General features: G+C 44.2%; 2 protein-coding genes across 3 annotated transcripts in view; one reads left to right on the forward strand and one right to left on the reverse strand.

Moving 5' to 3' along the window:
• Rdx (radixin) overlaps positions 1-1,947 on the forward strand; it is a 55,656-nt gene extending 53,709 nt beyond the window's left edge. The window contains exon 16 of the mRNA XM_029481639.1: positions 1,449-1,947. The gene's annotated coding sequence lies outside the window, so the exon portion shown is untranslated. The remainder of the gene's footprint in view (positions 1-1,448) is intronic.
• A 6,500-nt stretch (positions 1,948-8,447) lies between these two features.
• Zc3h12c (zinc finger CCCH-type containing 12C) overlaps positions 8,448-16,091 on the reverse strand; it is a 60,251-nt gene continuing 52,607 nt past the window's right edge. For both annotated transcript variants that reach the window (XM_029481638.1, XM_021171199.2), the window contains exon 6: positions 8,448-15,717. In XM_029481638.1, the coding sequence (XP_029337498.1) occupies positions 14,321-15,717 (1,397 nt within the window). In that variant the 3' untranslated portion in view covers positions 8,448-14,320. The remainder of the gene's footprint in view (positions 15,718-16,091) is intronic.

Consider the following 16,091-nt stretch of genomic DNA (forward strand, 5'->3'; position numbering starts at 1 on the left):
AATTTATTTTTTATTAGATATTTTCTTTATATACATTTCAAATGCTATCCCAAAAGTTCCCTATACCCTCCCTCCGCCCTGCTCCCCTACCCACCCACTCCTGCTTCTTGGCCCTGGCATTCCCCTGTACTGGGGCATATAAAGTTTGCAATACCAAGGGGCCTCTCTTCCCTGTGATGGCCATCCCAGACACTTCTTGACGCCACCGAAACTGTCATAGTTGGAAAGTTAACTTGAAGGCTGCAGGACCCCCATCTGCCTCTGCTTTCACTCATTCAGAAATGGGTGTGACCCTTCATAGAATTCGGCTGTTCTTATTCCTGCTATTTGAACAAAAATCTCTGCTGGAAACACATCCTTAACATTTACGGATTGCTACAGACACCATTCTCTGCAACTTTTTTTCCAGTACAGAAATTCATTTACCCTATTATGTTTGATTGGTAAAAACCCCAGATTAGAATAGGCTGGCTGCCCTGCTACTGTCTCAGTGACTTTCACCTGCTGAGAATGTGCCCTTCAAGGTGATGCCTTTGAGGGAGGCTGTCACCAAGCTATTGTTGTCAAAAGAAGAGAAAAGGTGCCTGTGTGACTCACCAGAGCCACCAGGCTCAAGTGACAGGTTTTGAATTATCCAGAGATGAATTCATGAAGGGACCGAGGGAGCTGGCAATTGCTGCCTTTCAGGCTGAAATGTCATATAGTTGTCAGCCTTGGAAGGGCTGCGGCCTCCGCAGTCTGTTGTTAGTGGAACAGGACTCAGTTGTCCCTTTAGCCTCGGCTCTTCCATCTTTAGGGCTTCCCTCCAAAACTGTCATCCAGCCTGCCTGTGGGATTCTGTTGGCAAGAATTCACCATCCATAGCCACAAAACAGAAACTAGCTGGCTGCTTTGCTGAGTGGTGGAGCCCCCTACAGTCTCAGGACCAGATTATAGCCAAGTGACTGATGGGGCTGCTGGCTCAGTGTGTCTGTGTGGATCACAGCTTCTCGTTCTCAACATTCAGGCCTTAGGTTCTCTGCACAAGGTCTCTCTGGGTGGGGTCCTTGAAGTAGGAAGTGACCTGAGGTGTGTGACACAGAGCTAGTGTCAGCAGATGTGCCCACTCCTCGGGTTCTCCTCCCTACCCTCTCCTTCATAGCAGAAATGCCTGTGACTGTGACTTCGCTTCCATCACGTGATTCTGGGGTCAGAATGTTCCCAAATCTGTGGTTGATTTCTTTTGAGGCCCTGAACAGTTCCAGCCCAGCTGAAGCCCAGCTGAGTCAGAGAGCAGCCTGTGCCCCCTGGCCTCTTCTCAGCAGCGTTCCACCCCCTGCACAGCCCCTGAACATTCCCAGAGTGCTAAACAAGAACTCTCAAGGCCATGCCCTTGGCAACCCGTCCTGGTACTATTTAAGTTGAAGTTTCTTCTTTCTCCCTGACTCTCCTGTCCTCTTTCTGTACAGGTCCCAGGTGGCTGACCCACAGTGGCTTTAGACTAAGGATGTACTGAGACAGCCCTGAGTCTTGAACACACACACACACTCCCACACTCTGGTATCTTCATCGACCAGGGCGCTTGCTGATGCTCCTCCCCTCGCCTGTTTGCTATGGGTTTTGCTCTTCCTGTTCCTGTCTTCCTGTACTTCTTCACTGCCTTTCCTAAAGTCAGACCTCAGAAGATGGACCGGGACTTGGGATGTCTGCAGCCCTGTAGTCCTGAGTCAACATCTGCTAAGTTTGGCTTTGAGATACCACTTTCTCAAACATGCTGGCAGGCGTAAGCCTCTGGAAATCCCCCAGGCTGCCCCTCCCCTCAACACCTTTTTTCTGCATGATTAATTAGCTCATAAGATGGACTATATGGGGAGAATTTTCAAGACTTTACAACTTTTTAAAAAAAAAAATGTATGTGACTTAGAGAACAAACTTGGTGGCGTGAACCCCCTTCCATGTGTATTCCTGTGGAATCTGCAGAAATCGATGTGACATACGGCTCCCCTCTGGGCTGTTTGTATAATTGTATATACATATAGCAATAAATATATTCTAATGTCATCTGGAGCCTGGGTTTGCAGTTCTCTCTGCACCTCGTGGCAGGCAGTGGCTATAACACTCGCTAACAGGTCCTCTCGACCACTAGGACCTCCCTGCTTCGTCTCAGTTTCTTGCCTTCTCCAATTGCACTAAGTGTTATTAAGACGCAGGTCAGGGTTTGGAGAAGGGTGAGGAGGGTTCAGGGCAGAGCTGGGATGTGAGGCGGCATTAGTAATTCATGCAGTGGCACCCGGCCTGGCTGAGGGAGGTTTGAATGTACGAGGACTGAAGCATTGGGTGACAGTCTGCAATGTGACTCAGCAGTCTGACATTAGGGTGGCTGTTCAGGTAGCTGAGTCACATTGCAAACTGTCACCTTAGGAATGTGTTGTGCCTGCAAAGAATGTGTCAGGTACTTGCCAGGCACAGAGGTAAACTTTAAAGAGTTTTCATAAAAATACATACAAGGTATGTCACAATAGATGTTTTTTTCATTGATCAGAGGTTTTCAGGGTATGAGAGCTATCCAGAGGGCACATGATCAGACAGCCCTTTATCAACAGCACTGTTTATCTACTATAGAGGAGTGTATATTCACACTGTCCTCTCTTGCACTTAAAGACCTTTGATATCAGCATTTTTTATAACTTAAAAGATAATCATGTGCTTTGCTGTAGTGGTGGTATCTTATCAAATTTCTCAGTAGGCCTCTCCTTGGCCACACACAGGAATTGGCGTACAACTAGATTGGAACATACTGTGGTGAGGCAGGGTTTGGGAGTACAGGGAAGGCCACTTGTTGTGTATATAAATAAATAAATAAATAAATAAATAAATAAATAAGGACCAGAAGCCTGTGGGACTCATTAGGCTGTGAGCTACTGACCATGCCCATGCTGTATCAACGCCATTCTTGTTTTTGTTTTTGTGTTTTTTTGTTTTTCAAGACAGGGTTTCTCTGTATAGCCCTGGCTGTCCTGGAACGCACTTTGTAGACCAGGCTGGCCTCGAACTCAGAAATCCGCCTGCCTCTGCCTCCTGAGTGCTGGGGTTAAAGGCGTGCGCCACCACGCCCGGCTTTGCAATTTTTTTTTTTTGTTTTTTTTTTGTGGTTTTTTCAACACTATTCTTAATTCCATTTCTTAGCAGACCCTCCAGAGACTCCAGTCTTCTGCTCAAGAGAGAGCCTTCTAGCCACAGTCAATGCTGCTTTTCTGGACAGATCCTTCCTGGCTGGGGCTAGTGATTGACACAGGCAGAAGCCATTAGAAAAGATATGCTGTGGTAGGGTATGGGGTAGTGCTTTGGGAGACTGCCTGGAAGCAGAGGCTGAGGAGGCTTAAGGATTTCCTCAGCAGGTGAGAAGTCTGGAGCTGCAGTGTGTGATCTGCTATAAATTAGTGGGGATCGGGGCTTGAACCTTGAACCAGTTGCTCCAGCCAGGGACCTTACTCTTCTGCTGTAGACTAGGGTGTTTGAAATGAAGGAATGAGCCATATACCTCCATTTCTACACTTAATTTCTGTTTGTAATACGTCTCGGAAAAGGGAAAGAAGTCACCGGCTTTTACTATTGAACAGAAGGTGGCTGGACAGCACAGATAGGCCACGGAGGCAGGAGGAGTAAGAGTGCTGTGTTCAGTGCTCACAAGCCCAGCGCCCTATGCAGAGGCATAACACAGCAGGCCCTCTCTGCCCACGCTGCTTTTATGACTCTTCGCATATCAATGGACAAATGGACTGGAAGTTGATGGCTCAGAACAGCAGAGCCCACAGTGTTGCCATCGGAGAGAGAGAAGACAACACCTTCCAGGTGCCAACATCCTCACATGCTCCCTGAAGGAACACATGGCTAGGGAGGTCTCCCTTCTCCCCAGAGAACCCAGACATAAGATGAGCACTCTGGCCCTGGCTCAAGATGCCTTCTGCTTTCCTTCCCGGGAAGATGCAGGCATTGACTGCAGAGTTTGTGGACAACACTGTTTCTCATGTTTTCTTTTGGGGGAGCTGGCTGTCTGCAGAAAGTCTAGTTTCCCCAACTTGGAGGGTGGGCCTTGCCTTTTTGGAATTCAGTGGTAGACAGGAGGTTGAGCTACCCCACCCAGCTAGATCTGCATACTCCAGCAAGGAACTTCTGCCAGGTGCACTGTGATTCTCACCCCCACCTACGCAATCTCCTGCTTCGTTGCTCTTGTCCTGTGTCTCTCATTTAATGTACATCTGACTCACCTGGAAGGTTTGCTAAGAAACTTGCTGGAATCCTTTCTCGGACTTTGTGGTAGAGCAGACAGACCACAGCCCTGCCTCAAGCATCTCCATTGCTATCACATTCCTGGGTGAGACCAAGGCTCCTTCCCTAGGAACCACACTCGAGACCTAGAAGCACTTGTTTGGAGGGACGAGTTGTATTTATTGTTCTCCTCAGACATTGCAAGAACCAAATGTTCTCCAGGCTGAGTCAGCTGGGTGGCATTTGCTCAACAGGGGCCAGTGAACCTTCCTTGGTCAGCATGAGTAATTCTTACAAATCAATACCCTCTTCTGGCCTTGGCTTTGGCCTTGGGGACAAACAAGTGGTTCTGCATTGCACTCACTTCAGACTGGGCAGAACACAAGGTGAATGGATGCCGCTGTACTTCTACCCTGAAATGGTGATTTAAGGACAGAATCCTATTTTCTCTCAATAAGACCATAGACAGAGAGAGCCCAGTGCACAGATAAACAAGCGCATAGCCAGGCTTTTCAGCGAGGGTAGGAGAAGTGAGTTGTATGATTCAGCTTTTCACTGAATTGTAAGTCAAACATCCACAGATCAGGAGACAGCATGACACTTCCTCACCATGGGAATGCACGTGAGGGATGAGCTGGAGAGGGGACACTGACAGAGGTGCTTCCCAGACCCTGAGCTGTCCCTGAAATGGGTATCGTCCCCATAGAGTTCACCTACTTGAGTTCACACGAGTTACTCTGCATATACTCTTCACTGCCTGACTTCACTCCACCAACACAAGAATTCCTTCAAACGCCTTTCTCCCCTTTGGCTTTTGTGACAACCGTATCAAGTGTTTCTCCAGCCTTTACCACCAAGGCTGCTAGATGCAAAGCCAATGAAGCCTTCGAATGTCCCAGCCCAGCATGGCTTCCTAGCCAAGCCTCTGTAGGAATCCATTTTCTAGTCTTCCTGCAGTCTGGTCTACCCCAGTGGAGATGCCTTCCTTACCACCCTTCCCATTTGTATTACACAAAGGCTCCATACGTTGCCTTCAATAGTCTACCTATAGCCTCAGATATCCTCCTTCTTCTTGGGTGCGCTGAGGGTCATGAGTTTCCATTGAGACTGAACCTGGAGACTATCTGGTGAGGTCCTGTGCTGGCTAGTTTTGTCAACTTGACACAAGATAATCATCTGAGAGGGAGAAGCCTCAACTGAGAAAATCCCCCCATAAGATCTGGCTGTAGTTAAGTCTTTAGGGCATTTTCTTAATTAGTGATTGATGTGGGAGGACCCACCCCATTGTGAGTGCTGTCACTCTAGGGCTCTAAGCTCTGGGTTCTATTAAGTGGGCTGAGCAAGCCATGTGGAGCAAGCCAGTAAGCAGCACCCCTCCATGGCCTCTACATCAGCTCCTGCCTCCTGCCTACTTTGAGTTCCTGCCCTGACTTCCTTCAGTGATGGACCATGTTGTGAAAGTGTAAGCCCAATAAACCTTTTTCCTCCACAACTTGCTCCTGGTGTTTCATCACAGCAATAGAAACTCTAAGAGGGCAGTAGTCTGTCACTTGTATTAGACTATAGGATATGAGTACTTGACGAAGTTTGACTTATGAATCTGATCATCCAAAAATCCTGGCTTCGTGGTCCTGCTGAGGGCTGGGGTGCCCATCGTACCACCAGTGAAGAGACAGAAGGGGTTTTGGCTGAGTGAGGAAGGATGGAGTGCAGGCTCACTTCCTAAGTTTTCTGGTCCTATGGTAACTGAAACAACCCTTCTAAGGATGGTGCCCTGTGCATGAAGTCCTACCCCTTAAAGGTCACATTACCTTCAGATTGTTGGGGACTAAGGTTTTATCACCAGAAACTCACCATAACCGAACCATAGCCTGAGCATCTGACTGTCCTGATATTTATCTCGACTTAGCTCTTGAGGGCCAGGGGCTAGCCTTCCTGCATCCCTGTGGTGGACGTGCCTGTGTTCATACCTCTAGGACCATGGGCACCAGGGGACATATCTTGATCAAGACTGTTAGGAGCCTTGGTTGTTAGGATTGGGTGGGACTGACATGCAGGAACAAAACCAGGAGTGCCACAAATCATTGCCCAGAGTGTAAGGGACTTAAATAGCCTTAAATATCCATTCATGGCTGTTAGCTATTCCTTCCCTTCACCAGTCTGTGGCCTCTGTACATGGGTGTGCCATTGCTTTAGAGAGGTTGAAATGGCAGGGCTGGACAGTAGGCTATGACCTACATGCCTGGCTTCTTCAAAGGGGCCAAGTGACTAACCGTTGGACTAAGGTACAGAGGTGACCAGACAAAGGAGAAGGGATCTGTGATATTTGTAGCAGTCTCCTGTCTCAGAACTACAGAAGACAAGCATCAGTGGGGCTTCTCCCTCCCTCCACAGTCTACTCTCTGGACCAGAGGCTGCCCCAGAGAGGAACCAGCAGTCCCCAAGCATGGACACCCAGGCGCCTTCATCCTGAGACCCACATATTCCATCATCACTGAACTGAAAATCGACGAGGTGGGAAATGACTCCATCTACAGGGGAAGGCATAGCCAAGCTTCAATATCAAAGTCATGTTCACATGGGGGCACTACTCCAAAGCTCATGCTAAAGTCACTGTGTCCTTGCCCCAGACTCTTCCCAGGGGGGTTGTCACAGTTTCTATGTCACCATAGAGACTTGTTCTTGTGAGAGAGATGGAGAATCTTTCAAAGCCAGTTGCTCCTTGTCTTCCTACAGTTCCTGGCAGCTAGCTTATCTTAATATCCCTGACAGCCTTGGTTGGGTTCACTCCCAGAGGCAGTTAAGGATGCTCTCAGCTTTGCAGCTGCCTCTGAACTGGGGGATGACAGGAGGGTGGCAAAGGCCCAGGGCCAGGTACTTTGTTTTGAATAAATTCAACATTACAGTTGCGTTTTGTGACACTTCTCTTTCGTGCACTGATGAGTATTAATGTATAACCATGTATTAACTCCTCCATGTGTGCTAACATTTGTCTTTAGACAAGACTAGACCTGAGAAAAAGCAAGGACTAGGTCTAGTTAGCACTCTACTCCAACTTCTGCTCTTTGGGCTCAAGTAGTCCTGGGAAGGCTAGACGCCTCTCCCTCGACGTGCTTTTGATGTCCTGCTTTTGGATATGTTGGAGTCTCTGGCAACTAAGAGCGCCAATGCTTCACGTGCATGTGCAGCCTGGCCAGAGCATAGTCTGAGACTGCAAGTGCTCAGCTCATATGTAGATAATGAAGTGGGAGAAGGGGCAGATGACCAGCGGACACTGGCCAATGGAAAGTGCCAGTTTTAGGGATAACACTGGAGGAAAAGCAAAGCAAAGGTCTGCAAAGTGGCAGAGGAGGGAAATCCCACTAGAATTTAATCAGAACATCCTGTTATGATGACCACAACAGAAGTAGAGTATTTCCACTGACCAAAAGTCCTGCCATTGGGTCAGGAAGACAAGCTCTGGAGGTCAGCAGGGGTCCCGTTCCCCATCTCAAGGCTCAAGAGCGGGGCCAGGCAGCACTGCACTCATCTGTCCCTGCCATGGAGTTCTCCTCCTTCTCGTGTACTACAGACAGGAAAAAGGTGTCAGTGCCACTTTACAAGGGGCTTTGGGAAAGACTCAGCTCATCTGCTTGATCCGGCAAACTGTGTGTGTGGTGTCTCTCATCATACTAATGTGTGCAAGATACACTCAAGCACGAGTTTCACATGTTGACCACTGCCTGCAGTCTCTCCCAATCTCTGAAAGAAATGACACATTGTCTATAGTCATCTAGGGTTTTGAGCCTCAACTAGCAACAAAATAAAACTTATCTATTATTGTTTGGTCTGCTGTTTTTTTCTTTTTTAATACTTACTCATATTGACCATGTTGCCTTTAGACTCCTGTTTAACTTACAAGACAAGAGACTTTGAAGGATGCACTTGGAGCCTGTTTAGAGTTCACAGTTCCCCAAGTTGGTATACCATCCCAGTCTATACTGCCCCATGAAGAGAAGCCTGCTCAGTACCTTTTAATGCCCTGCTGGCCTTCATCAGAACAAGCACACCTACAGTTTCCAGACTTTCTATAAACTCAGTGGATAAAGTCCCTATCCACAACCACACTGTCTCAGCTAAACAACCAGGCACTTCAGAATCACCAGAAACAAAACATCTTAGAGACTAAGAGAAAGAAAACACTCTTACCATGTTTTGAGTCATGACTAGTTTTTGACATTTAATTTCAGTTTAATAGGAATTAATTGTGGCTCTAACATTTACATCAATGCTGAACATGTGTACAACTTTCAGAGTAGCCCAATGTCATTAATCACAGCATCTGAGAAAGCCAGGGGAACAGAAAAGGAAATGCTTTGTTTACTTAGCATCTATGCCATCATATGAGATCTATTTTTTCATGTAACAACCACCTACCACAAGAAAAATGGATATCTTAGAATTTCCCCCTCTATGGCAAAATCATATAGCTATTTCCACTGTTTTTGGAATTATAAAAGTTCTATACAGAAACATACAGAACAGATAGTGATAAGCAGAATGTTTATAAAATGGTTGATCTAAACATATTCATTACCTTATTTTTCCTGTAAGAAAAGTTTGAAGGATGAGTAAGGAAATTCTCTACTGGCATACAGCTACAGTTGGGAGGAATAGAAGACCTGACAGCGAGGGTATACCCTGTCTGCAGTATTTGACCGTTTGTGAGTATTTCACAGAAGGTTGAAAATTTATAATTAAAAAAACCCCAGAGGAAATATATATATATACATACATACACCAATGTATGTGTTTATACCTTACAAAACAACCACACACTTCTTTTTCTTAAAGACATGAGCTGCTTTAGATAGAAGTGGGAAAAGCTTTTTTGGGAAGCATCTTGTTGTTCACCTGAAATACCTGGACAGAAAGTTCAGTACATGGATTAAGAAATGAAACTTTATAGGTTTGTAAGGATTGAAAACATGCATAGACATTTTCTACTGTCAAGTGGTCAAAACCTGAAATTGTGTTTAGGTCTGAAGGATTGAGGATCCTAGGGGAAAAGCCATGTATAAATATGACAGTGTTGACAGAACATGGGTGACAGGCAGGAGGTGAGAGGGTGTAACAGACAAAACATCAACACTGATAAAGCCAGGACTGCACTCCAATTTTAAAAGAAGGTGTAACTACTTAAGTAGGCGGTAGTTTTCGTAGCTATTTAACAATCCTGTAAAGATAGTGTTATTGCTGAGATACCATGAATGAAGCAGTGTGAATGAGCATGTTCAGTGGTGTGTACCTTCAATCAATTCAGACTCACCGGTGCTCATGGGAACATCACTCCCATGGCAGTCCCTAAGGTAGCTAAACACTCCATAGTGAACATCAGACAGAGACAGAAGATGCATGTTTCTTATTAAGAGTGACAATGTAACAAATACACTCATTGCTCTAATCAGTTTTAAACACTACAGAGAAATCTGACACTCAAGTTACGGTATGTTAATCTTTAAACTCACTTGTAAAGAAGGGTAAGTCTGTTAAGCATCAGAAGACAAAAAACTAACAGAAAAATGTAACTGACAAATGCAATTTTGAAAAACATGTGGCTGAGTTTTGTTTTTTTTTTTTTAAAACGCTGGTTTTTGGCCCACGAGGCCACTAAGAAACAAAAGATAAAGGAGTCCTACTTAAAAATAAGAACTTAAGCAAAATTCCCAATACTGATACCTTTCTTTTATAGATTTCTTGGTGGCTAGACAAGTAACATCTCAAATGATGGATGTGATGAACTTAACAAATGCTTTGATGTGACTGTTGCACAGTCATCTTCTGAAGGACACCAGTGACATCATACTGCCTCTAGATGGCTGCTGAGGTACAGTTAGTGATTATATTAACATGCACAAGAATTTACTGCTTAAGATGTCTGGCTTTCTTCCCTCAAGGACAGGGCTGGGGAATGGCCCACAGGTAAAAACTGGCCTGTTGCTTGTTTCTGTAAATAAAATTTTATTTAAAGGGTCACATTTTCATCTCTATGCTACCTGTGGCTGTCACGCTGTAAAGGCAAAGGTGTACAGTAAAGAGACTATCTGATTCTCAGAGAAGCCTGAATTATTGACTACCAGATCCTACAGAGAGAGCATCTAGAACACACGCGTCTTCCTTGTCACAGGTACCAGGCCTCCTCCAACTCTGGTGTGTGGATGACTCGATCTTCTAGGCTGATTCTGTTCATTGGTGTGGATCCTGAAACTTTCACATCACAGTGGGGTTCACTTTTAATATATTTGGAACATAGTCATTATCTCCAGCCATAATCTGCTTGATGTCAGGCCTTCTCTAAGAATTAGAGATTAATACAGTGGAAGAGCCACCTGGCAACAGACAGACTAGAAAACTGTACCTCTTATTTTATCTCGAATAAGGAATACGGGTATTAAAAGGAGCAAAACCCAAATACATTTTAGAGTAAATCCCAGCAGGTCAGGGAAAGAGGTTTCAGCATTCAAACACAGGCAGACAGACACATCAACACGTGTGTGCACGTGTACACACATGTGCGTGCTCGCTCACATACACAGTCATACTTACATTCATTACAAACTAAAAGATACAACATAAAGTATATTGTTTTATAAATATATTACTGTCTATATACATATAGATACAGCCATAAAAGACATGTTAAATAATCATTTGTATAATCAATACTACTTTTGTGTATTTAAAAATTACACATTCTATTAAAATTATCAAAATAATTTTTAAAAATACCAAGAATAAAACCAAGTGTTTCTTTCCATGTAAGAGGTTCTGAATCTTATCATTGGTCAAATAGACCCTAGACTTGGTCATTCACAACTCAAAGACACCGTTCAGTCAGGAAAATGTTATCCATTGAAAGACAACCCCCTATTTTTTAATACTTCATAACAAACGTGTATATATAAAACACCCTCTTTAGGTAATTACATATTTTCATAAATGTATTTTCATAAAAACAAAAATTCAAGTTGTCACCAGTGTCAAATATTTTACTGGCGACCATTACTTTCACTGTTTAAGTCAGTGACAAACTCCCATTAGGATAACAAGACTGAAATGTCTATATTACATGCAAGAAAAGAGGAAATTCTGAGGGCCATTTTGGCCAGTTAGGTACTATTCCCTCTGGACTAAGACACAGGGACAACAAACTGCTATTACTGCATAAAGTACAGTTGACTGTCTATTATTCAGGGGCAGAATATTCCAGTCTGAGTCCTTTTTAATTAGCTGACCAATTCTGACTTTTACTATTCATTAGCACACCATCTCAGGTTATTTATTTATTTTAGCTAGTCTCTTAAATAGAAATTAGAGACTGGGAAGAAATGTTCTAGCTAAAATTAAGGTTTATGATCAGCTACAAGTTTGATAATGGACTCCTTTTACTTATTACCTGAGGTTTGGTTTTGTTGTTTTGTTTTGTTTTTGGAGAAATTGATGTAGCTAAAATCTGCCAATCACCTTATTCTTAAGGTCTGAAAGCAGCATTGGTGCTTCATCAAAGGGGACAGACAGACTGCCCTCTTGTCATAAGAAAACCTTTTCTTAGCACACAGCCAATGGCACTGAGAAATGTAGGAGTGGGTGGGTCAGAGCTACCCACTCCATGACACACACTGGCAGAGATTATAGTAAAGATGAAAAAGAGGGCAACTTCAGCTAAAAATGTAAGAAGACCAAATTTTAAGTCATATCCTTTTTACCTAAGGTCTCACTTAAATCATTTTAGTCAAGTGTGCCCATTTCCAAACAATCACAGTGCTAGTATGAAGCAAAAGTGACATGTTCATTAACTGACTTCCTAGCCTGGCCTCACAATGTGGCCGGGTAGCCTGGGTGAGAGGAACCCCACATTTGCAACCCTGTTCTTGGCATTCACTTAGCCTCCACATTTCAACTTGTCCTTCAGATCATGACTGAGAGAATCAAGGACAGTTTCACAGGTCGGCTGCGTCACTCTCAGACACAGCACTCGGGAGGGCTGGGGTGGCACCACCTGCAGCGCTCCGGGAACAGATGTGTGCCAAGCTCACTCAAACACAATAGCAGTAACTGTAGAACATCACTTTCCTGAATTAAGTTTGCTGAACATGGTTCAGATTATTGGATATGCTAATATGCACAATGCCGTTTAGAAGCATTTACTGTGTACCCAAATCCTACTCCATGCAACACACAGTGTCACACAAGTAGTGAAAATGTTATCCTAGTCGAAGATGCTTGGACATTATTTTCAGGCAGCATTTTACCTTTATTTTAAGTTAAGTTCACACTAGGTAAGTTTTAGGAAAAAGAAAATGCCAATAAATTTATTTAATATATTTTAATATATAAAACTAAGACAGACACCTTTATTTACCTTAATTGTTACTTTTATTTTCTATCCTATTCTAGACTTCAAATTTCCTTTAAATTTTTTTTTTATTTAAATAAGGGATAAAATGTTGCCCAAAAGTCTAATTATAGTTACACATTTGTGTTTTTAACTAGATCTACAAATCAAAATAGTTCTTATTGTTAAAAAGATACAATTTGTATCAACAGTAAAAGGTACTTTCTGGTTTCCAGGGCTTTGCCTCTCTCAGACTGCAGGAGCATCTAGACCACGCATCCAGGCTGACTACAGGAGCAGAGTTGGACTTGTCGCTGCAACAAGTAATATCAGAGGCAGCCTCTGTCCATCACAGCACTGTCTGCACTGTCTGCCATAGATCCATCTCCGATGCTCAGAAAGGTCGCTACAGCAAGCAAAACCCATGATGTTGCAACCAGAAATATCCCTTACTAATACTAGAACAGACTTTAGTCTGTATTTAAAACTACACTATTTGTGGCAAGAGTCTGGCCTTAATAATATAGCAGGCTCCCCCAAAAACTACCTTCAGGAAAATGGAAAATATACAATATCTTACAAAAACTTTAAGTTACCATTTACAAGTCCTCCATTGCCATTTCTATAGTGCAGTATCAGTAAATGTAGCATATCCTCAACACATCAGACCACCTCAGGCCAGCCTCAATAAACAGCAGGAAGCTAGAGTGTATTAGAAATAGAAAAGTTGCATTGAGAATACTTGGATTCATTAAAAACAGGCAAGTACTGAGAAAGGGTTATCCATCCAGTACTGTGCCTCCCACAAAAAGACAGAGATTAAAAATACATGTTAATGGAAATCAAGGACTTCAATCCCACTTCTACTGTCAAAAAGCACATTTTAGCTAGAAAGCAAAGCCCTAACCTGTAATAGTTACAGCTTTTGCCTTATTCATAAAAAAGAAAATGGAAACATTTTTTTTCGATTGATTGCATCTGCTTTCTTTTAAACTGACCATTTAAAATAACTAATTTTCTTAACAGGAAACATCCAAACAAAAATAAAATAATAAAAAGTGCCATACCGGGAATCACTCTAATATGTACTATTTCCATTTTAACATAACTGGAAGCTTACATTTTTTAAAAATATAAAGTCAGTGCTGTAGTATATCTTTGTTCCTATAAATAATGATTATAGCACAAAGAAGCCCACTTTCCCCAAATAAAAATAACTTAAGAAGCTGTAAAGATTCTAGCTACGCGTGGCTTGAGGACATAGTTTGCTAGGTCTAGCCCAGGACCTCCACATTCGGAAGGTACTGCAATCGCTTGCAGTTGACAGACAAACACCAAGGTAATAAGACAGGAAACAAGGATAAAAAGTGCTGCATATAAACCCCTGATGCACCAAAGAGGAATATCAAAGATCACAGATACATCTATTAAATCAAACTGGAGAAATTTCCAGCCAAGTGTATATAGCTTTAAAAAGGAAATGTTAAAAAAAAAAAAAAAAAGTTTGAATGTAAAGCAATCCTGTGATAAGTCCACCCAGTGGGGTTCCGTACAATTCCATGATACAGTATTTCACATAAATGGATACTATATAACCTCCCTGCCGAGAAGGAGATCACATGTGCTATTGTAGCAAACCTCCCTCAGCAACTGAGCTGAACAAAAAACTACTCAACACCACAAAGATGCATCATGCTTTCAGTAACCCAGCTGCGATTTCTCCACTAGGATGGCTGCGGCGAGCTGCTGGGCATCCGTCATATGAGGATTCCTTTTCATGACGAGCCTCACAAGGTCAGGGGGGAAGATGTTACACAAATTGATAAAAATCTTCTCTCGGTTGTCCTGGTACCTTGGAGGATCGTGTGGTATTCCACAGTAGGGGATTCTCCAGGTGGGTTCCTGTTGCTCAGGCAGGCTCTGGAAGGTGATCGACTCATAGCATGGGGGCGTGGAATTATCGGGTAAGGAGTACGTCTGCCGATAGCCATATGCTTCCAGCCCATAGCTTGGCCTACCCCAGCTTCCTAGGCCTTCCTGGCGAGAATAAGGCTTTCTTTGTCTTGAAGGAGAACTATCATAGAGTCGGGAATCAGAAATGCTGTCTATCCTTGTGGCCACTAAGGACCTCCCTAGGTGTGGTGCCTTCGAATGTGCGGAACTTGGTGGAGAGGGGTAATCGCCAGGACAGCTGGAGCGGGCACCCACGGCAGGGTGCTGCAGATGCATAGCCAAGTGTGGAAGAGGACGCTTGTGATGGAACTTTGGTTCTTCGTGACTGTAACTCTGAACTCTGGTTAAGGGATCGTGGAAAGTCTGCAGGAAGGGCTGGGAATTAAGGCGGCTGTGGGGGTGCATGTGCTGACACTTGAGACTCTCTTCCAGCTGTGGGTCAGGAGAGCTGACATAGGAGCGGTCATTGTACCCCACATAGGAGTCGCTGCTCCCACAACTCATGCTCCCCTCACTGCTGCAGTCTGAAGCTACTGAGTTTACCCTATAATCAGTGTCTAATGAGAAACGCCTTTCAGGACTTCGGGGGCCTGAGATACTCAGATTAGAATATGCATTCAACATGGAATAATATCCAACGTCAACAGGGGAGTCACATTTTGGATACTGTTCATAAGGCATTGGCGTCCCATGATTTTTGGTTGCCATCATCATTGGAGGGTATTGTCCCTGTGGTCTTTGATCCTGAGGTGGGAAATGAACTCCAGATGGAAGGCCATTGCTTAAAGGTGTAGTGCTTTGGGGTTTTGCAGTAGAAGTGGCCGGGATACTAACTAAGGAAGGTACAGACCTGGTTTCCAACTTGTTTTTGGTGGGAAGCTTCTCCTCTATGTCTTGGTAGACGTGAGTCCTTATGCTTGGGTCTGACTGCCTCTTTGGAGCACCGCGTTTAACATCCGAAGTGCTGTCTCCCTTGGTGCTGCAAGGAACACTGTTGCTTTTCACCAGTCCCCCTTCATTTGTAGTTTTGGCTGCTGTGTTTCTAGACATGGCACGAAGTTCATCAGCCACTGACCGCTGAGGCTGACTGCCCCTTTCTGGGTGGTAGTATTTGCACTTGTGTCCGTACGTACACTTCTTTCCTAGGAAGATAAAATCAGTTAGGCAGAGGAGCACACCGTGAGGTCCAGCACAGTCAGTGAGGCAGGGCTATCTGAGCGTGTGTCACAGAGCAGAAATGGGAGCTGGCCTAGGTCTTAGTGTGTTCCTCGCTCTCCTTGGTCTTCTTGCTTACCAGGAAGAGCACCGAGGAAGCTCGCAGTTGATCTCTCAGATCAGATCTGCCTCTTCTCTTCCACCCTCTTTACAACTGGGTGGTAAGTCTGCTATGAAGAGCAACAGGGCTACACTTATTTGATGCATACCTACATAAAAGAATTCCTAGGGAGGCAGAGGCAGTCGGACTTCTGAGTTCAAGGCCAGCCTGGTCTACAGAGTGAGTTTCAGGACAGTCAGG

The sequence above is a fragment of the Mus caroli genome, chromosome 9, assembly GCF_900094665.2.
Source record: "Mus caroli chromosome 9, CAROLI_EIJ_v1.1, whole genome shotgun sequence".
In the NCBI taxonomy this organism is placed as follows: Eukaryota; Metazoa; Chordata; class Mammalia; order Rodentia; family Muridae; genus Mus; species Mus caroli.